This window comes from Paroedura picta, chromosome 3 (genome assembly GCF_049243985.1).
Source record: "Paroedura picta isolate Pp20150507F chromosome 3, Ppicta_v3.0, whole genome shotgun sequence".
Lineage (NCBI taxonomy): Eukaryota > Metazoa > Chordata > Lepidosauria > Squamata > Gekkonidae > Paroedura > Paroedura picta.
This window is the reverse complement of record NC_135371.1, coordinates 128,021,772-128,043,022: the sequence shown is the minus strand read 5'-3', so window position 1 is coordinate 128,043,022 and position 21,251 is coordinate 128,021,772. Positions and strand designations below refer to the sequence as shown.

Here is a 21,251-nt window from a genome sequence, read left to right as displayed (position 1 = left end):
CTTGCTCATGCTTGATCATCAAAAACAGATACTCCAAAATTGGTGTTCAGTTTTCAGTCCCAAAGCTATAATTAGCGGTACCCTCTCCCAAGAAAACAAAAATGCATATGATAAGATTAAATTTAAAGGGTGTACAGTTAAAGGCTGCTTCACCTGGAGGGGGGGGGGGCTAAAAATACTCCGAAGGTTCCTAGCAAAATGAGGAGGGAGCAACAGATGAAAACAACCAATGGCTGCTTTACTCTCATGTCCATGGTCAATGACTCAGGTAGCAACACATTTACAGCAGAGTTACCACTGAGTTAATTAATGGCCTTGGTGTGCCACATTTTCAGCCTTATGCAAACCTTAGTGCAACATATTAAGCAATGAAAGCTGCTGACATGACTAAATGTAAGGAACACTGAATCACTGACATTATATGGTAAAGCTATTATCCTGTACCTACGTAAATTTCCCACAAATAGTCAAACTTAGAACTTTAGGCAAAAAGATCCAGTAGTTTATTGCAGGAAAGAACTTGCGCAGCATGGCAGGAAAGCCATGTGATGCTTTATACAAAAACCTGAGAGTTCAAAGGACATGTTACAGAGAGAAATGCCCCCATCTCCAACAATATATTATTCAGTTCACACAGAATAGGTCTTATCTTCAAAGAAAAAAAGGATGATAACTAATACCTCTAAATATGATACGACAGCCTAAACATCTGTGGCCTGAGGCCATCTGGCTCTAAGCATGGGAACACACAGTTTCTGTGTGTGTATTGTGTGTGTGTGTGCATGCGTGTGTGCGTGTGGGACCACTGGAGAGTTCTCCACAGAGGATCTTTTGCAAACCAAGGAAGGGACATGGAAGGGAGTCGGAGAGAGGCTACCGGACAGGTATGAGTTTTCAAGGAGTGAGGTGGTTCACTTTTGAACCTCATCCAGAAGAATTATTGAGGTAGCTTCCCTCATTCTGTCCCTGGACTCTAATGCTGCTAACTTTCATCCTTTTCAGAATAACAAACAATTTTCTTCCTAGTCTGCTACTCTGTTTGAATGCATCTCTGCTGTCTACTGAGCACCACTGTAGAATATGCTTTTCTTCCTCTTTCTTTTGCCTTTCCCTGTGGCTGCAGTGATGGGTGCGCTCGAGTCCAGAGGGGTGCTGAGGAAAATGAGTGATATGCTGGAGATGATGGTGAAGAGGATGGATGTGCTGGCCAGGCTGGAGAACAGCACAGACTTCCGGAAAGTGGAAGAGATTCATTTCCCAATAGACAGGTCAGTGGTACCAGTGGGACTGAGACGTGGATCCAGGAGTCACTAACTGAGGATCCCTCATTCCTTAGCAGTTCCCCATGTGAATTGATTATGCCAGCTGCTGCATGAATCCATATGAATGTGTTCCCTGTTGCAACCAGATTTTGGTTCTAATGATGCAATGAAAGGTCACCTCAAGTGGCAAATTTGGGGAGTGACAGCCTTCCTACGCACCACCCTGTCCTTGGTCCCTACCACTTGTACCCAGAAACCAAAGGTACTAATATTCCTCTTCTCCCCCAAGCCATTTTATAACTAGCATGACAAGCCACACATGCTCTGTAACTCTCAGGAGATTCCTTCCCCACATGTGGATGTAGCCGTAATTGTGTTCACCCAGCCTCGAGATAGGGTGGCCTAAAACAACAAACTGCCTTGAACTCCCACTAGACTCATTTCTTCCTTGTTCTTTCTTCTCACCATCCTCTCTTAATTGCTTAGCAAGTGAGACTTCAGTATTGCTCACAGTAAGTAGAGAAGGCGGAGGAACAGAATGACTAAGTGGGAGGTGCATCTACACAATATGTTTATGAAATCAGTAACAGTAATGGCCAAGTAAGTGAATTTTTCCAGGCTGACAATAGTATTGTTGGAAGTGAAGGACTTTGCAATGTCTCTTAGCTTCAGACTCCAGCGGGGGCTATCAAAGAGTTAGAAAGACAGAGCAGGAAACAGAAGATCCTTCCTATCTCTGTTGTACTACTGTCCCTTTGTATGTAGACTGATATGATATTCTCACGGAACTTTCTGCTTCTTCCTCCCCTCTCTCACATACACATTGTTCATCTTGGGTACCATGACAGCAGGATGGATTCCTGCATCTCTCTCCATTCTAGTTAGTAAGAAAAGAAAACTCTGTCTCTCTACTATCCTATCTAGAAATGGATAATTCAAGTAGATGGAAAAGATAAGAAGTCTCACTTCATTGTTTTCTTATCTGCACACATACAAGGAACACATGACTTCTGCTATAGCTTTTAGCCATTGTGCCCTCTGCTAATTATGGTAATATTCTCATAGAATCATAGAGTTGGAAGGGGTCATACAGGCCATCTAGTCCAATCCCCTGGTCTACGCAGGATCAGCCCTAAGCATCCTAAAGCATCCAAGAAAAGTGTGTATCCAACCTTTACTTGAAGACTGCCAGTGATATTCTCCTTGATATTCTAACAAATATTGTTTTCTCCAAGCATTGTATCTCCTTCTGATATTATACCAAGCACAAACAGGGCACGCTTTGCTTCATCCAGAAGTATGTCCTTCTAAGCTCCAATAAAAAGATTCATCCAGAAGGATCTGACAGGGCTCAGCTGTAGACTGTGCCTTTAAGTACCTTTAAGTACCCTCACACAGCCGCTAGTATGGATGGGAAATGGAAGTGTCATAAAAGAACGAATAATTATCATATTAAAAAGACTGCATTTAAAACAATAAGATTGGAAGTGCAATCAAAACGTCAGTTAATGTGTAAGATAGATTGACTGTTCATTTTAAAACGTGGAGCTTTGATTTCATTTCAACTTGATCTACCTCTTGAGAAGGTGAATGGTTACTTCCCAATGACTGTGCAGAAGTTAACAATAGAAGTTATTTTTTAAAGGTGGCATTGTCATGGAACAAAGCTAATATCCAAAGCAATTAACACCACAGCTACTTAATCAAAAGAAACCCACTCTCTTTGTGTTCCCATTCCTTCACATCAAAATATTATTTTTACTCAAATATACTCGCTTGCTTAGGCTGGTCATAGACCATGATTCCAGTCCAGGGGAAACTGATTGTGTTAAATCATTGAGATCAGTGAAATGTTGCATGATACCTAACTGGTCTTTCTGATTTCATTAGGATTTAAGTGCAACTGACCTAAGTACTCCTGACTTATTTAGGATTAGAGCCAATAGCTTTTCAAAGACTTGCTGGTATTGCTGAACTAATGCTGTCCTTCATTTTTGTTTCTCTTCTCTCGATCTCTGGTCAGACTGGTTTTGTAGGTTTTAATAGCATCTTGAATTTCACCCTAATAAAACCCAGGGGATTTCCACACCCATTAAATGTAGTGAAATGCTTACCTTACGTAGATGTTATATTCCAGCCACTCCATCTGGGCAGTAACCAGCCGGCTACATCCATTTTAAAGCACTAGTTGGGGAATTGCATAAAGTGGATTTCCCAACCTATTTAGCACCAGCTACTAGAGAGCAACTATCAGGCAACCAGCAGAGGGTAGGTATGGAGGCTCAAACGTGTTAAAGGTGCCTGCCATGTCCCACACTTGTACCCGCCTCCCTCTCCAATTGTTCCAGGGAACAGGAATGTCTTTTTTAAAACGGCTAACATCCTGGAACAACGATTAGGCAGACGAATAGGCAGGCGATGCCAGAAATAATTTTTTCCTAAAGTTGTAACACAAAGCATACCTCTCTAAAGTCCCCCCCCCCCAAAAAAAAACCAAATCAGGAATGAGATTAATTTTTTTAAGTATCAAGGCTCGTGATTGCATAAGGGGTGGTGGTCAAAAAGCACTATGCATCTGTGATTAGATGCATTCAAACGGAGAAGTATGAAATTTAAAAAGTGGGCATCGCGGGATCTTTAAAACATGGAAGAAAGGGATTGGTTGCCTGGATTGATAGAAAAAAGTCTCAAGCTGACTTTTTTCTTCTACTTTATTACGGCTGACTGGTCTTCACCTGTTGGATTGATTGACAGGCAGAAGAGAGTCGCATATAAAGTGCGTTGCTCTCTTCTGCCATTTCCAGCAGCAGTTGTGGTGTGTGAGAAGCGCGAAAAGGCAGCAGACAAGAGCAAGACAGCAAAAAGGTGAGGAAGGGCTGGGAGGTACGATAATATTTAGCGCTACACCATTCAGCTGGCGTAACACTATTTTTTCTGATGTGCGGAAATGCCCTCAAACTCACCTGCAGAGGTATGGCCAATAGAAGTTGGAACTATAGTTTGACCAAATACTGCTGCAGCAGAGATCTGCAAATTTTGGATTGAATGTCACAGTTGGATGGTGCCCAGATATGATGGCTTCTAAAAGGATTGTATTCATAAAAGATAGCTCCATTAATGAGTATTAACCACAAGGCTGCTGAGACCTACCACAGGTGTATAAACAGGGATTTCCACTGAACCCCCACCCCATACCACACAGACCCAAACTTAACACCTAGTGCTTCCATCATAGGGACAACCAGCCTGATGCTATTCAAAGAGCACTCTTGGGGAGGGGGGGGGCATTGGCAGGCAGGTGGTCCCTCAGACCCAGGTTGTGGATGGCCTTAAAGATTAAATTGGATCTGGAATTCAACCAGTAGCCAATGCAACTGCCTCAGCACTGGCTGGATATGGGCTCTCCAAAGTGTTCTAGTAAGAACCTAGCAGCCATATTTTGTACCAGTTTCAATTTTGGGGTCAGAGTCAAAGGTTGGCCACATAGTGCAAGTTACAGAAGTCTAATCTGGAGGTCACCGTCGGATGATTGGTTTAACCCAAAGTTGACATTCTTGCCTTCTATTGCTGGAGAATTTCTGTTCTTTTAAAGCTTCTTTTTGCTACTGAGAGGAACACTTACAAGAGTAAGTTATATATTATGTATAGAATATCAGATGCTGCTGGATATAAAATGGATGCCATTGGAAGTGATTTTGCACTGGGAACAGCTAACCTTCCTTATTGATTAATTACCTAACCCGGAGGCCAGCAGAACAGAGGTGGAAAGGAGGCTGGGAAAATATGTTACTGCTGCTCATAAGAATAGCAAAAGTCAAGCATCACACAGAAACTGAACTTTGTATTCAACTGAAAACTACCATATAGACACAAAGACCAAATTCCTTGGTGCTAGAAAGCAGAGTGCAATGCGGTTAAATTTTACATTGGAAGTAAAGCCACTCAACCATTCCTAGGAGTTAGCTGTTGGTTCTCAATAGCTACATGGGTTTTCTGGCTTTCTGGTCTGAGGTGACCTGGAAGCTCAGAGGCTATTGGTGGTGCTCTGTGCACTGCTGCTTTTCTTAAGAGGAGGCAGCAGATTCCAGACCCTGCCCCTGAGGTGACATTTCACTGCCCTCATTTCTAGGAAGCTGAGTTATCTCTTCTTACCTGTAGGGTTGCTAGATTTTGGGTTCGGAAGAGCCTTGAGATCTGGAGGAGGGGGAGGGATTTCAGTGGTCATAATGTCCACCTTCTGAAGTAGTCATTTTCTTTAGGGCAACTGATCTCTATAACTTGGAGACGAATTGTAATTCCTGGAGATCTCCAGTCATCACCTGGAGCCTGGCAATCCTTGTTATCTGGATGGCATGGGAACTGCTCCTCCTCTGTTTTTTTCCATGACTTGAGGATCTCCTAGAGCACTGGTCCCCAACCTTTTTATCACTGGGGACCGGTCAACGTTTGACAATTTTACTGAGGCCCGGGGCGGGGGGTGTAGTCTTTTGCCGAGGGACATCGCTGCCACCTGAGCCCCTGCTCCACTTGCTATCCCGCCAGCGCCCCTGACCTCCCACCACCCATAAGGGGGTGCTGCCACGGCGGCTGCTGGAGAGCACCAAAGGTGAGCTGGCGGCAGAATGGCAGGGCAGCCCCTGAGGCAGCAGCCGGGGAGGAGGACGAGGAGGAGATGCGGCCCGGTACCAACTGATCCATGGACCGGTACCAGTCCCCGGACCGGGGGTTGGGGACCACTGTCCTAGAGCACTGGTCCCCAACTCCCGGTCTGCGGCCCAGTGCCAGGCTGCAAAAGCCTCAGCAGCAGGCCTCGATTCCCTCTCCCCACTCTGCCCGCAGAGAGAAGCTCACCAGGCCGCGAGCAAATTGGCCGCCGAAATGGCTTATTAGCTTGCAGCCCGGCAAGCTTCTTGCTGCGGGAGGGGGGAAGAGAGGGAAGCGTGACCTCCGTCATGCCGGCAGCACAAACGTGCATGCACGGACTTGCCACGCATATGTGTTTGTGCCTGACGGGGTGGAAATGTGCTCGCGTGGCAGGTCCGCACATGCACACTTGCACGGGCCCCGGGTTGCCCTCTCCCCCCACCCCTTGGCAGCGATCTGCAACCGGAAAACCACTGTCCTAGAGCACCGTCATGGAATCCAAGTGTCCCCCAGACATCAGATGACTTCAGATACCAAAACTGATATAAAATATTGAATGTTCAGCAAATATTGGGAGTCAGTATCATTTTAACAGATGTTTACAGGTTAAATTCACTTCAGCTGGAACAGAATTCAAAATGGGGGGGAGGAACCCACTGAAAACTATCATTGTATTCAGTTCAGCTCCCTAGAGAGCTTCTGAAGGTGCTAAACTGCCTATTATCACAAGCTATACATTCTAAATCCATGGCAGTGCCCAGTCTTGCTTTTCCCCCTAGTATCTTATTTTCTTTTCCCTTTGGGAATAAAACTGAGCAATTTTGGCTGACCATTACTTTTTCCAATGGGCACCATTAAGCCCCAAGAAGAAGCAAAGCACATAATAGACCTTTGGTCCCTGGCTTTATTCCAGATCAATAGACCAAGCCTGCTTTTGAAAGAGATGGAAGCCAATTTCCTTCTTAATGCAACTGCAGATGGCTTTGAAGTTATGCTTTGATTAAGTTGGTAGCAACTAACTGATGAGCTGTATAGTCAGCTGCTCTCCCTGTCCATCCCTTTCTTTTGCATGGAAGCCCTTGCTCATAGAATAATAAATGCTAATCTGGCATTCTTTTTAAAATGTACCACTCCCTCCTGCAGCCCATTTAGTTTCCAAAAAAAGGAAACACAAAGACCATTTCTTCATTAGGATACATACCTTGCTTTAGCCTTGCTTTAGATTTCCTTTAGATACTGTGAGTCAATTCTAGTGTTTCCTCATTTGAGTTTTCCTACCGTTATTTCCCAGTCTGAAAATCACAACATGTTTTCTGTGCTGAGTCCGACAGAGGCAACCTCCCATCATGCTTTGCTCCCTTCTCCTTTTCAAAACGTGTTTTTTGCAAAATGGTGCCTGCTTGCACCTTTGTTTTTGTTACACAATTCCACGGTTCTGCACCCTTGATGATCTTCCCCCTTCCCCCCAAAGTGTCCTAAATGTAATTTTTTAAAACTCTGAGTTATAACACTGCTGTGTAAGACTGCAAGATTGCTTTTTTTTGGAAATGTAGAAACAGTAGTTTTTTTTGGGGGGGTGGGCGGGGTAAAGCCTGGAAAGGGAAGTGGGATGGATCTCAGCATTATAAAATGGCATAGAGTTCATCACTTTCTCCAGGGGAACTGATCTTTGTAGACTGGAGTTGTGAAGAATGGGAGATCTCTAGGCCCCACCAGCAGGTTGGAAACCATAGTCAGAGAATATTGGTGGCAGACAGCGCTGTCAAGTTGGAGCCAACTTACAGGGATCCTGTGTAGGGTTTCCAAAACAAGAGACCAACAGAGGTGATTTGCCATTGCCTGCCCCTGTTTAGCAACTCTGGACTTTCTTGGTGGTCTCCCATTCAAATAATAACCAGGGCTAACTCTGTTTAGCTTTTGAGATCTGGCAAATATCACTTCCAAACACAACAAATAATGCATCTTCAATCCACTTTCAATGCACTTTGCTACTAGATTTTATTGTGACTGTTTTCACACTAGGGATTTGGCTTGGATTTCCATTGACATAGGGTTGAGTTTTTCGTCCATTCCACATTTAAATTCCCCTTTTCTAGTGACAACCCATTTTGCCTCCTCAGTTGCCCCTCAGCAAGGGGAATCCTCAGAAATCTGTTTATCACTATTTGAACCAGGAGCTTATGGGGCATGAATCAATTCAGAAACTGGAAATTACAGCTTTTCCAGTTTGTGTCCAGCATTCTTCCCACCCCACTGTAGCGTCACTTCTGTTGGCAACCACTCCAACTTCCTCCACCCTTTTTTCACTTGTCCATCCTGACAAAAGCAGCCAATCATCTGCCAGCACCATTTGGATGCCTTTGAACGCCCCCCTTCCATGTCTGAAATTGTGTTGCCTTTTTTTTTGGGGGGGGGGATCAAGCATAATAGCATTATAACATGATCTCACTATTAAATAATCATCCCCCCCACCTGCCATCACATGCCTGTTGGAGGCAAGCCCAATTGCCCTGGCTCTCAGCTTTATTTGAACCTCTTTTGGCCCCGTGTATGTTCGTACAAGATAGGGCCCACGACTTAGTTAGAGCGCTCATCCAAGAACATGGGAAACAGAGAAGTCAACTACTGGTGCTGGCAGAGGAAACCCAAAGTGCCCCGGGCTCTATCAGAGGCAAGGAGTCTGAGGAGCACCCCAGTAGGCAATGTCCCCTCTTCCAAGTGAGCTATGTGCCTTGGAAGAACTGGTTGTTTTGCCCAGCGCCCATTTCTGACGCCTCAGATCTCTGCAATGGAGACAGCATGTCAGGGCATGCCAGCCCACCAAGTGTCTAGTCCGGTGGTTCAGCATTGGATGACTTTCGGTTCAGCATTGACTCAAAGCTTTGGGGCTTGGCGAAGACTCTCAGGCTGTCCGTGTCCACCTGGGTGGCAGTGGAGGAGGGGGGACAATTTATTTATAGTGGAATTGGTGAAGTGGAGACATGTAGTAGTGGAGGATTATTTTTTATAAGTGGAAAGATAATACAGTTGTGGTTGATTTTCAAAAAAGGCAACACAATTTCAGACATGGAAGGGTGGGGCGTTCAGAGGCAGCAAAATGGCATTAGCAGATGCTTGGATGCTTTCATCAGGATGGACAAGTGTGTATGGGGAAGAAAGGCTGCCGGGATGTTTCCACTTCATTTCCCTCAGCTTCAGTGTGAAGACAAATATGCGGGCTCAAACTGTGGGCAAACAGATGGCAAAGGGGTTCAAAAGCTCCCAATGCAGACATCGGAAATGGTCCAAGGTGCGATGCTGAACTTTAAAACCAGGAAGCATCGCAACATGACAACTGAGTGAGTCCTCAGTGCGGTAATGGTCTGTGTGAAATGGCAAGATCCACTTGTGAACCACTGCTGGATTGAAATGGCCAAAGTGAAAGGGCTAGTACCTTCTCCGATCTTCTCAAAGTCCTAGGGTCAGATCCCACTAGGGCCTTGGGTCATGCCTGCAGTCCACAATTAGCAACAGCTGCTCACTGGGAAAGGGGCTCGCGCTTCTTTGAGAAATCTTTGCCAAATAACTGCCAATCTTTTAAAGGAACTGGAGTGTTCTGCAGTCCTGTCTTCACATAAAGTTTTACTAAATTTGGCCATTTTCCCAGAATTTGGATGCTGCAAAATTTGACAGCTATTTCACATAACTCAAGAAATTCATGGCAGCCACTGTGTAGTATCAAGCGCTAAGTGTTTAATGAGCAACTTTCCCAGTTATTTATCTTCATATGTTTAATTGCATTGCCGAGATAAAATTAATGCAGTAGGGGTGTACTAAAGATACTCTTTTGCATGCAGTGTGATACAATAGCTATCTATACAGTGAAAAACAAAACTGGCCCCAAAACCAGGATGGCTAATCCCTTGAAAGGAGCCTTACTCTAATTCTTTCTTCACATGCACTTTGTAGCTTACCTCCCGACAAAAAAGTGGTGATAGTTAAGATTGCTAAGGTCCATCTCAACAGAGCTATTCCTTTCGTTTCCCATCTGCACTTAGTAGCACCTTGATCTGGCAATGCTGCCTGAACACAAATGAAGTTCCTTATCCTGAGTCTGACTAGTCTGTCAAAATATGTACCATTTACTGTGATGGGCAGTGTCTCACTTCAAGCAGAGGTCTATCACATCACCAACAAATCAATTATTTTAACTGGAGAAACCAGGGATTGAACCTGGATACTTTCTGCATGGAAAGTAGATGTTCTCCCACTGAGCTACAGCCCCATTTCAAGGACATGGCCATACATCTGATCACTGATTGGTTGATGACTTGAAATAGTTACCCCCAAGGTTGATTAGCAAACCTCCTGAAGGATCATTCCATCCCAAACAATGGTTTGGATCTGCCGGAGCATTTCCACAAAGGAAGAGTTTTCCACCTGCAGAGTGCGATTTTCTCATTTCCCTCTTCCCAAGAGACAAGAAAGTTGCACTGCACAACAAGAAATCCTTCCTCTGCAGGAATCCTCCAGTAGATCCAAACCAGCATCTCTTCATCAAAAAGAAAAATAATGCAAAGGCTTTTTATTAGGACCAGCTAAAGAAAGGGAGGGGGAACTTGCCCTTTTTAAGTTATAGATGCCAGCAGTTCACCAAGGCAGTTCACCAAGGCCTTTCCCAGTCCAGTTTGGAACACTTAGGTCCTTTGTAAAGTAAAAATCACAAGAAAAACACGATTGCATTTATGGTAAGGAAGTAGGGGAAGAAGATGGTGCACTAGGCTGCAGATCAATAGAAGCCAAACTGGGTAGCTTACTCAGTGTATGGAGGACATATAAACCCTGCATTTTAGTACAGTTTTTTTTTGTTTGGGCCTGGCGGTAAGTGAGGGGACCAAAGGTTCCTTCCTTCTGCTTTGTTTCTCTGGAGTGGGTTAAAAACATGGTTAACTTATTCATCCTTAGTTCTTTTGAACTTGTTTCTATGACTGCTTGTTTATTTTTTAAATCTATTATTTTACTTGGATTTTTTCTAAACCATCCTTCACTGTTTCCCGTCCTTCTTTTTCTCTTTTTTTGGACGTTGAAGGGTGAGGCTTTGTTGCTTGTGGTTCCACTGCTTTAAAGTTTTAAAAAGTTTGCGTGAAAGCCAGACTCCAAGTGTTGAAGTCCCCATTCCCTTCGGCTCGTTCTTTTGGCTGCGCCTCGCCAGTAAGCTATTTGCGCTGGCGGCCGGCCTTGGGGCTCCATTGGCTGCCGCCAGGGCCCTCCCTTGCACGCTTATGCACGCTTTCACGCTGGCGCTGCGTGTGGCTGCGCCCTGCCTGGCTGGCAGCCTTCGCTTTCTTCCACATTTCACTGGCTCGGCTTTTTCAGCGGCCAGCATCCAACCTGCCCTTGGCTGCTGCCGCCGGCGTGCATTCTCGGAGAGTTCCGCTGGCACCATCCCGCCTCGATCACGGACCTTCCCCTCAATGCATAATGGGTCTTAGAGAGCTTGAGTGAAAGGCTGCTCCAAGCACTCTGTTTAGCATGCTGGAGGGAAATTATTCAGATTCAGAGTCTGACAGAATCTGCATCTAGAGAAGTCCTGTTTGAGCCTTAGCTGAACAATAACTACTCTGAAGGAATTTTTTGCAGTCTTTGTTGCCATCTCATAAGCCAGTCTTTCTCAACATTTTTACCATTGGGAAACCCCTGAAACATTCGTCAGACTTTGAGAAACCCCAGAAGTTTCATGAAAATGCAGAATATGATTGAGAAGCACAGCTGTGTACATACCCACCTGGAGCCCCTCCCCTTCCCACCTCATCTAGGCCCATCAATGAACATTTTAGGAGGGGTAGGCATATGATCATTATGATGGAAACAAGTTGGTTCGGGAAACCCTTCCAGGACTATCAGGAAACTCCAAGATTTTACAAAACCCTGGTTGAGAAAGCCTGTCCTAAGCATTCATAAACATCTTATAAGATGTTTTTGAAGCATCATCATGAGTTTTCCAGCAGATTCACTCTAGCCATCCCAGTTCCTGTTCCTGTCACCTTTTTTTTCTTGAACGCCCCCAGTTCCATGAAATAGTCCTATATTTGACACCTTTTGGTCCCTTTCTTCAGGGATTTATTCATTTATTTATAAATTCTAATTCTTTTGGTGTTCAGGCATGTGTATGTGAGAGATGGGCTGTCAAGTCACAGCCATCTTCTAGCAACACCAGCAAGGGGCTTTCAGGGCAAGTGAGCAGCAGAGGTGATTGTGGTTGCCTTTCTCTGCAATCTTCCTTGGTGGCCTCCATTCCAAGTACTGACACTGTTTATCTTCAGAGATCTGATGAGACTGGGCTGTGCTATGCTGCCTTCCCTCCCGTGTTCAGGTATACAGTTACGCAATTAAATGATATCAATTTCAAGGGAACCTTTTGAGTGTGAATAATACTGGCACACTGTTTTCTTGTTTCTGGCACTTGGAGCAGAGCAATGCCTGCAATGCCACTTTATCAAAATTGATTTCTGCAGGGGCTCAGTGACTTAAATGCAGATCCCAAATCAAATTGCAATGGCTCAGATTTTCAATGCACCTTCATGAAGAAGAATGGGAATGGGCCCTCAAGGTGCTCCTCAGAGTGGTTGTGCAATTGATCACTTAGCTCTGAAACAACGGCTGCCTGGGTGGAAACTCAGCACTCATCCAGAGGCAGTGATAGTACACTGCAGGAGTTTCTGGGCTAGCACAGGGTGAAGAATGGCTGGGAGTGATAGTAAAGAGACCATCATTCACTACCAGCCCTGACAGCCTGGATGTCAGTTGCTGACGGACTAGAATTATGCTAAAAGCTGACTTTGGTTTATCCAAAGGTTTCTGAATAGATGTCTTTGAGACATAGGTCAGTGTACACAATGAATACATGACCAAGATCACCACTGCTCCCCCCCACACACACACACACCTTGTTCCTATGCCTTTAACATTAGCCTATGTACAGACCTCTACAGCTAAGCTAGTTGCAAGGCTGGGGTTTTATGATCAGATCTGCTGACTAGATCACAAGTGCACTGCTGGGGAAAGAAAAGCTTAATTCTCTCCCTATGTTGTCCCACTCCCCCTGTCATAATGTCCCACCCCCAGCATGCTTTGAATTTCAGTAGGGAAAAGGGTACTAATTCTTTTTTTGCTATCAAATTACATGGACTTCTGACAATCCCATAGGGTTTTCAAGGTAAGAGAAGTTCACAAGTTGTTTGCCATTGCTTGGCTTTGTGTAGCAACCCTTGTCTTCCAAATACGGACCACAGGACCTCTTTGATGACTGGCAATCCTTATCCGGAAGGTTTTCTCCTACAGGGCTCTCCTGGTGCCAGCGATCCCTAGAGTGTGTCAGCATAGGTTGGGGTTCTGTCGAGAGCTTGGCAATCTGGTTGGTGTACCATCTGCCCAATTCACCACCAGCTGTCCTGTCAAGCCTGCTGGAGAAGGTGATGGTTTGGGCGTCGCACTACCCTAGGCTTATAGTCCTGGGTAACTTCAATATCCAAGCTGATTTGCCATCCTCTGATCCAGGTCATGGCAACACTAGAGTTCTCCCATTTTGTTACCTGCCCCACCCATCAGGCCAGTCACACATTTGATTTGAACTTTGGTGCAGAGGTATAGGTAAACCTGAGGGTGACTGATGTAATCCCATGGTCAGACCACTATGGAGATGGTGCTGGTTGCCTTGATGGATGATCTCCGGCAAGATGCAATCAGAAAGAGCTCTTTGCATGTTGCCCCTGAGCTGCCAACACACCCTGCCTCAGATAGTCGTGTATGGCAGCAGGGACTGAACACGATGAAAGAACTGGTGTGTTCGTTCGTTCATTCATTCATTCATTCATTCATTCATTCATTCATTCATTCATTCATTCATTCATTCATTCACATTTATATACCATCCTCCTCCTCAGGTCAGCCTGACCCATCTTTCCAAGTTGTTGTGAGGGAAACAGAATCAGCCCACCCATGATCGCCACTCTGAATTCCTTTTGAACTACTTATGAACATCTCTTACCTTGGAGGAGAGATGGGATGTAAATAGGAAGAATGAGAAGTCTCTTCTAGCTTTCAGTCTCTGCAGCAGAAATGATACTCAGTGCCTTTCATATAATAGATGGTGGTGCAGGGCTGGGAATGATCTCGTTTTCAGCATATAATTCTTCTGGGGTCACGGAAAGCTTAATTTAGTAACTGAACTTGATCTGTTTCTTGAGTGTGCTCTTTGTCATTTGGAATTCACTGCCACAGGAAGTGGGAGCAACTACAGGTATAGACAGCCCGACAAACAGCTGATCCCACAGAGAGGCTGTGATTATCTCCCGCCTGTCCCCTCCCAACCTGGTCTGGCTCCTCCTAGTAAGCTACACTGTAATTTAAAGTGACCGGAGCTGGAGGGAGGTAAAGCGGGTTGCACTGCCGCCACCACGGCACCCCCTCCTTTCCCTCCCTTTCTCTTCCGTCACCTCCCGAGAGCGGTGGCGCCTCCTTCCCTCCCTTCCGCTCACCGTCACCTCCCTAGCACGGCAGCACAGCGGTGCTCCCTCTCTTCCCTCCCTCCCCAGCTCACCGTCGCTTCCCGAGTGCGGAGGTGCCCCCCTCTCTCCCTTCCTTCCACCCTCCCTGGCTCACCATCGCCTCCCTAGCATGGTGGCATGGCGGCACCCCCTCCTTCCCCTCCCTCCCCAGCTCACTGTTGCTTCCTGAGTATGGTGGTGCAGCAGCACACCCCTCCCTTCTCTCCCTCCCCGGCTCACCATCACCTCCCGAACATGGCAGCGGCATGGCGGCACCCCCTCCCTCCCCAGCTCACCACCGCCTCCCGAGCATGGTGGCAGCGTGGCAGCACCTCCTCCCTTCCCTCCCTCCCTTCCTGGTTTACTGTTGCCTCTTGAATGCGGCAGCAGTGGCAGTGGCGCAGCAGCGCCCCCTCCCTCCCCAGCTCACCATTGCCCCCCAAGCGCAGTGGCGGCGTGGCAGGGCCCCCTCCCTTCCATCCCTCTCTCCCTAGCTGACTGTCGCCTCTCGAGCGCAGTGGCAGCTGCGGTGGATGCCGTGGGACATTCTGCTAATGACCTGGGATGTGGGACATTTGGCGGAAAGTCGGGACTATTCCGCTGTTTTCGTGACATATGGCCACTATACTGTCTAAAGCAATATTAGTGAACTTGTAATGCATACATGTCCTAAATTGCACTGTGGTGACCTGGAAGAGCATTGTTTGGAAGAGATAGCCACTGTGTCATAGAGACTGGCCCTGCTGCAAGTATGACTTTGTAGTTAGCGGTAGTGTGCCCAGAAACCTCACTTCTTGGTTTCTGATCATTATTTCTATTTTAACGAGTGGCCTCTGAAAGGCACATTCTACTCATGGCCAATTAATCTTGAGACTCTAATTGAGACTTCCAGAATCCAGTTAATTTCTATAAGCATCAAGAATTCATTACTGGCCTGGTTATTAGAACATGACTTCATACCCTGCCTGTCCTTAACTGCTAACAATGTAATGTTTAATGGGAGATGTTGAATCTCCTATCTCCCAGCTTGGCTCTATTCATTTCTAAAATAACTGCCAAAGCTAGAAGATCAGATTTACTAGGTCATTGCAAACCTGGCTGAACTTGTTTAATGTGCTGTCTCTACAACAGCGACCAATATTAAAATTGGCAAGGAAGCCTATAGCAGTATGGAACTTTAGTTCCTGCTTGCCCTAACTGTTCTCCAGCAATCATCGGTTTGGGGGTCCACCGAGCAAGATGAGGTTTGCTGCCCACTCTAGTTAAACAACCCCAGGGGTTATTAGGTGCATATTCATGGCACATAGCAAGTGAGGAAGCTAAACTATATGCAACGTCTAAGGGATTTGCCTGTTACAGCAGAATCAGAGTGGAGACAATAAGGCACTCAAGGGGTGGGAGTTCACAACTATTACTTGATGAAAGTCATCACTTACATGCACCTGTGGGAAATTAACTGTCAGCCATCACAATTCAGTTGCTGGACAGGTCAGACAAGATGGGAGGTAATAATAGTTTGGCTAGTGTGACAAAATTGCTTACATTGACAAATTTGCAGGTCCATCCTCTCCAACATCTGGTCTCAGCTGACCCCTAGGCAGCCCACAAATATGGCATGGTGGCATCTGGCCTCCCCTGTTTGCTCTCCAGCAACTGCATTTGCGGGAGCATTTCCAATAGCTGTTCCAACTTTTGGCAAATATGCCAATGATTAGAAAACAATTGTCTCATCAGAAGTTGGCTGACTACTGGGAGAAAAATATAGCTCTATTTCCTCCCTCAACTAGCCTTGACAACTGTATGAGACACACCTGCAGAGTTTTCACCCGCTAAGATCCCTTGCCTTCTGTCATGCAGCTTCTTATACTTGGTCCAGGGACCTTTCAGTAAAAGGATTAAGTGGCCCAGAGAGAGATCAGGTGGCTTCATTGGAAGTTTTGGAAACCATCTTATCATCATTGGCACCAATGTGTTATATCCCATAACAGTTTGGTCCCTTTGCTCTATATGTACCCAGCATGCAGCACTCTTTAGCATTAATTATTGTCTCCTATAACAATGTGCTGACAATGAGAAACAAGCAGGGAGGATGAAGGCTTACCAAAGTCAGGGAGTTTTCTTGCTAGCTCCCACAGGACCTATAAAATAACTCTCTGAAAGAAGGTGGAGGCAAAGCTTTGTACATGAGTTAGTTGGCTCCTGCTGTCACTTCTGGTACTTATCATTTTGACAATGGCAGATGCTTTCCAGAATTCTGATTAGAGAAATGAAAACCAAGAAAGGAAAATGTGGAGTATGTTACATGCGTGTGTGTGTGTGTGTCAGTTGTCAGAGATGTGATGTGAAAGATTTCCCCTTCCCTGTAAGCAGCCTCTGAAAACCCAGCTAGAGCACCCAGTTTTCAGGGTTAAAAGTATAAAAGTGTGGTCTGTTTTTATTTTCTTCTTAAAAAAAAAACACCCATCATGTAAATGGACTACTTAGGAATGGAACTGCTTCATAAATTTCCACTGCTTAGAAAAAGATTAGAAAAAGAATTGACACCCTGTGAGTTAGGTGGCGCTGAGAGAACTCAGAACTGTGACTAGCCCAAGAATAAATAGCTGGCTGCATGTGGAAGAGGAGGGGGAATCAAACTCTGTTCTCTTAACCACTACACCTTGCTGGCTCTCTTGATATAATATCCATATAGGGAAGTTGTTATACTGTCGCTGTAGTGTGTGAAGTGCAGTTTTGTCCTGTGTATGCGTCTCAGTAGCCAATATATGCAGCACGGAGGAAATTTAAGTATGCCATGCCCCTTAAAGCCATTCAGTTCAATACACTTCAACTCAAGTACTGTGGCTGAATTGATCTGTGGATTGTGGCTGCATAGCAGAGATTTTCTACTTCCTTAACACTACTCCAGTGTTATTGATTCCCAGCCCTGATCCAAAGTAGATTATGTGTCAGTGGTCAGCCAGCCTGCCCCCTCCTCCTCCTTGAAGGAATTGGAAGAGCCAAGCCCTCTTCTGATGGAATCCCCATCTGAATGGCCAGATCCAGCAGCAGACCCAACAAGGGAAGCATCAGGAAGTGAGAATGCTTTCCAGGCACGGCCAGACTGCTCTCTTGTCCAGGAGAAGAAAGAGAAGCCATTGAGGCCAGCATCTCCACCAGTCTCCCCTGAGCCAGGAGAGAGTACTTGACAGCTCAGGAAAGATAGCAAAGTGACGGCATGGCAGCTCAGCAATGATCAGCTTTAATTGCTGGAGAGGAGTCCTTGCAGAACCAGGACCAACAGCCTAATAGGGAAACAGTAAAAAAAAAAACCCTGCTCGTTTATGTAACAGAAATGAACCCATATCTCAGTTCCAAATCCAATGTTTCATCCAGTTAGGGCTGCCAACTCTGGGTTGGGAAATTCTGTGTTGCAGATTAGGAAGGCAAAGGACCAGGCCCTTCCCCAGGTAAGTCTCACTTGCATGATACTTGCATCACCCAGTTGAGGAGGATCTTTCTTCACAGGGGCTTTGCCTGGGGGAGGAGAGGAGAGTCTTGCTTTATACAAGGTCAGCCTCCAGGCCATCAGTCCACCAGGACTTTCCCCAGTGGTCTTAATAGCCAGTCCATGCTTGCTCACCATGCCACCAGAGGCTACAACAATTAACTGGTTTGTTACGCAATTTGCATGACTCCCAGTGAATGTTAGGAATGCACAAAACCCTGCCAGTTCAGCTCACATCATTTTCATGATCAGGGACTTGATTTTTCAGGGCATGCATGACTGTTCAGCAGGTTGCTTCTGTCGGAAGTCGTGCCCTGTGTGATGTCTCTTGCTTCAGCCTGCAGCTGGATAAGATACCTTACCTCAGAGTCAGTGGAATAGATACGAACTCTCTGTCTCTCTCTCTCCATCTTGCCTGCCTGCAGCACTGGTGTGTGCCTTTGTGGATGCCCCCTGCACCTCTCCTCATCCAACTAGCTAGATTAGACTAAGGACTGTCTTCTTGCCTTTCCTGTCTAGAATGGAGTTCTCTAAGATAGTTGTTATCATTAATTTAATAGCACAGTGACAGACTTTGCTGTCTTTGTTGCTTTTTGGCCTACATGCACTCAGCAGCCAGGAACATTGTGTAGTACACACTGACTGGCTACTGCAGAGCCTTACCATGGGACTTACCCCTCATTATTCATCAGCTTCAACTACTCCTTCCTAACAGTACAGTGCACCTGTGCCTTCTCCCACAGCCAGACAGGGAGGAAAGACAGACACTGTTAACATACAAACATCGTAGTACATCTAATAGAATCACCTGTGCTTTTGAGTTTTCGGATTACTCAAAGGAAATTAGGCATATAATTATGAAACATTGGCATATAGTGGCACATATTCTGGGTTGCAATGAAAAACCTTTAATAGCATGGAAAAGGGGTAGAATTATTAAAGAATTATTAAGATCAAGGGGGCAATGCAGTGACAGTTTACCCAAGGGGAATCATAAATGTGACGGTTGCACCATGTGCAAATATATGTGGGAGATTGTCGGCCGATCGCTCCCGGCCGATCGCTCCCGGCAACAGAGAGCGTGGCGCTGCGGGGGGGGGGGGAGGCACCTCCCTCCCCCCCACAGCCCTGTACCGAGGGTTTCGCGGCCTGGTACCAGACTGCAGCCCGGGGGTTGGCGACCCCTGCACTAGATCACTTAAAACCAGGATCATGAAACATAGATGTAAAATAAGGAATAACATCAGAGATTCTCCGGTTGCCAAGCATTGACTCATAGAATCATAGAATCATAGAGTTGGAAGGATCCATACAGGCCATGTAGTCCAACCCCCTGCTCAATGCATTGGATGGAAGCAAAACACAATATAGAAGATATTAAGTTCGTTGGACTAGAAACAAGGAAGAGAGATGCCTTCACGGGGAGCTCCATGCAACAAAGTTTATTACAGCGTGAATGCTTCTATATCTTTAACGGTAATACACTGGAGCCAAACAGCTTGAATTGGGAATGGGACTTGGCATGTTTCCTGTGACTAATGAGCTACACCTGTTGCATTAGATAGCTATAACTTTAGTGTTCACTGATAGTGGTTAGGTCTAGCTAATTAGGACCTAAAAGCATGATGAGCTGAGAGCCCATGGGGTAATTAATATGGAGCAGTGAAAATATTAAGAAAATACTATGAAGGTATGTTTTGATATTTAAATGCTGTAATTAGGTGGTAATTGGTGGTTTTGTTTATATTATTTATTATATCATTATCATTTTTACAGGATCACAATCACTGAGGAAGTTTGGGAAAACGGGATATTATTTACCTAGGAACCTGTTTTGGTTGTGATTTATTTCTGTTATGATTTTGGATTAATTACAAAAATTTTGAATTATTATAAAATGTGGAACACATAACCTGCTCAGGGGCTCCTTGGAATCCCACTCCCCATCTCTCGGACACACACATACACAATCTCCCCCCCCCCATTCCTCCCTGCCCTTGCCCCCCTTACCTCTCGCTTGTCTGACCTCCTCCCTGGTCCCTCCCCCTCCCCCTCTCTCAGACACACAAACCCCTTCCCTCAATTAACCCCCTCACTCTCACCACCCCCACTCTGCTTCCTGACCTCCTTCCTGGTCCCTCACCTCTTCCTCAGACACATACCCAGACCCTTTTCTCCCTCCCTCCCTCCCACCTCATCCCACCCAGACTCCCTCCTACCATTAGGTGTTCATCCAAGGAGTCCTTAGTGCCATTTGTGGTTGCTGATCTTTTTGGATTGGTAGCATTTTCACACATGGACCCTTCTGCAAAAACCTGATGAAAACTTGCTAGGCAAGGATTTTAATTATTCCGTGTTGAAGTGAAAAGACACACTCATAACTAACTCATATCTGACTATTGGTTTGTCAAATATTTTACCATGAAATTCACTGAATTGCAAGAACTGAAACAGCCAATGCATTTCAGAAGATTACTAGACCCTCCCAATTTCTTTTTTAAGAAGGCAAATGGTGCACATTATTTAAAGAGCGCTTGAGAGCTGTGAATGAATGATGCTTTATAACAGTTCAGTTTCTCTGTATCCTCATAGGCATGATGTTCTATTTCAGAAATACAATTTTTACTTTCCCATTTGTATTTGTCACATGCTGAAGTCTCTACTTTTAACAAAAAGTTGCTAAGAATACCAGATTAGGATCCGAATGTCTTTTAGAGCTAGTATTGTAAAGACAATGCCCAAATAGAAAGACATGAATCTTTTGCAATGCCGATTTTGAAAGAGGCTATAAAGTTATGATGCCTTGTAAAGAGAGAAACATGCTGTAACTAAGCCAGGATGGCCAAATTGGAGGCATGAGACAAATCGCCAGGAATTAAATTAATGTATTTTTTTTAAGGTATGAAAAAAGGTGTCAACCTCCAGCCACCTTGCAGTGAAAATGATCTGCCAGAGGGAAAGATATATCTTACAGGGGAGTTTTAGAAGGATGATAAATACTGACCTCTACTTGTGCATTATCAATGGCAATGTGAGCTGAATTTTAACCAACACAGAGTAATATACATCTAAAAATAATAAAAGAAAAATCAATATTGTTGCTCAGGAATAAACGTACTGTATTTTTGTTTGTAAATGTGTTTAGGTTCCCAGATTCTTTTCTTTTCTTTTCTTTTTGAAAGAACCTATTGTAAATTAGTATAATTTCAATAGCTGGCAAAGTCCCAAAAATTTTTACTGGGATTTATGCTATTTCTACAGAAGAAGCATATATATTAATTTTTTCTCTTATTACTATTGAGACACCAGAAAGGTTTGTTAGAAAGCTGGGGA

General features: G+C 45.1%; 1 protein-coding gene across 8 annotated transcripts in view; it reads left to right on the top strand.

Annotated features, from left to right (window-relative positions):
• MGAT5B (alpha-1,6-mannosylglycoprotein 6-beta-N-acetylglucosaminyltransferase B) overlaps nt 1–21,251 on the top strand; it is a 280,817-nt gene that overhangs the window by 119,021 nt on the left and 140,545 nt on the right. For 2 of the 8 annotated variants that reach the window (XM_077327653.1, XM_077327655.1), the window contains exon 3: nt 1,124–1,268. The exons of 2 other annotated variants lie outside the window; for them this stretch is intronic. In XM_077327653.1, coding sequence (XP_077183768.1) covers nt 1,124–1,268 — 145 coding nt within the window. Of the gene's footprint in view, nt 1–1,123; nt 1,269–19,282; nt 19,395–19,468; nt 19,609–21,251 lie in introns of those variants that run through there. 4 more of the 8 variants (XM_077327660.1, XM_077327657.1, XM_077327658.1 and 1 more) reach the window with 3 other exon arrangements.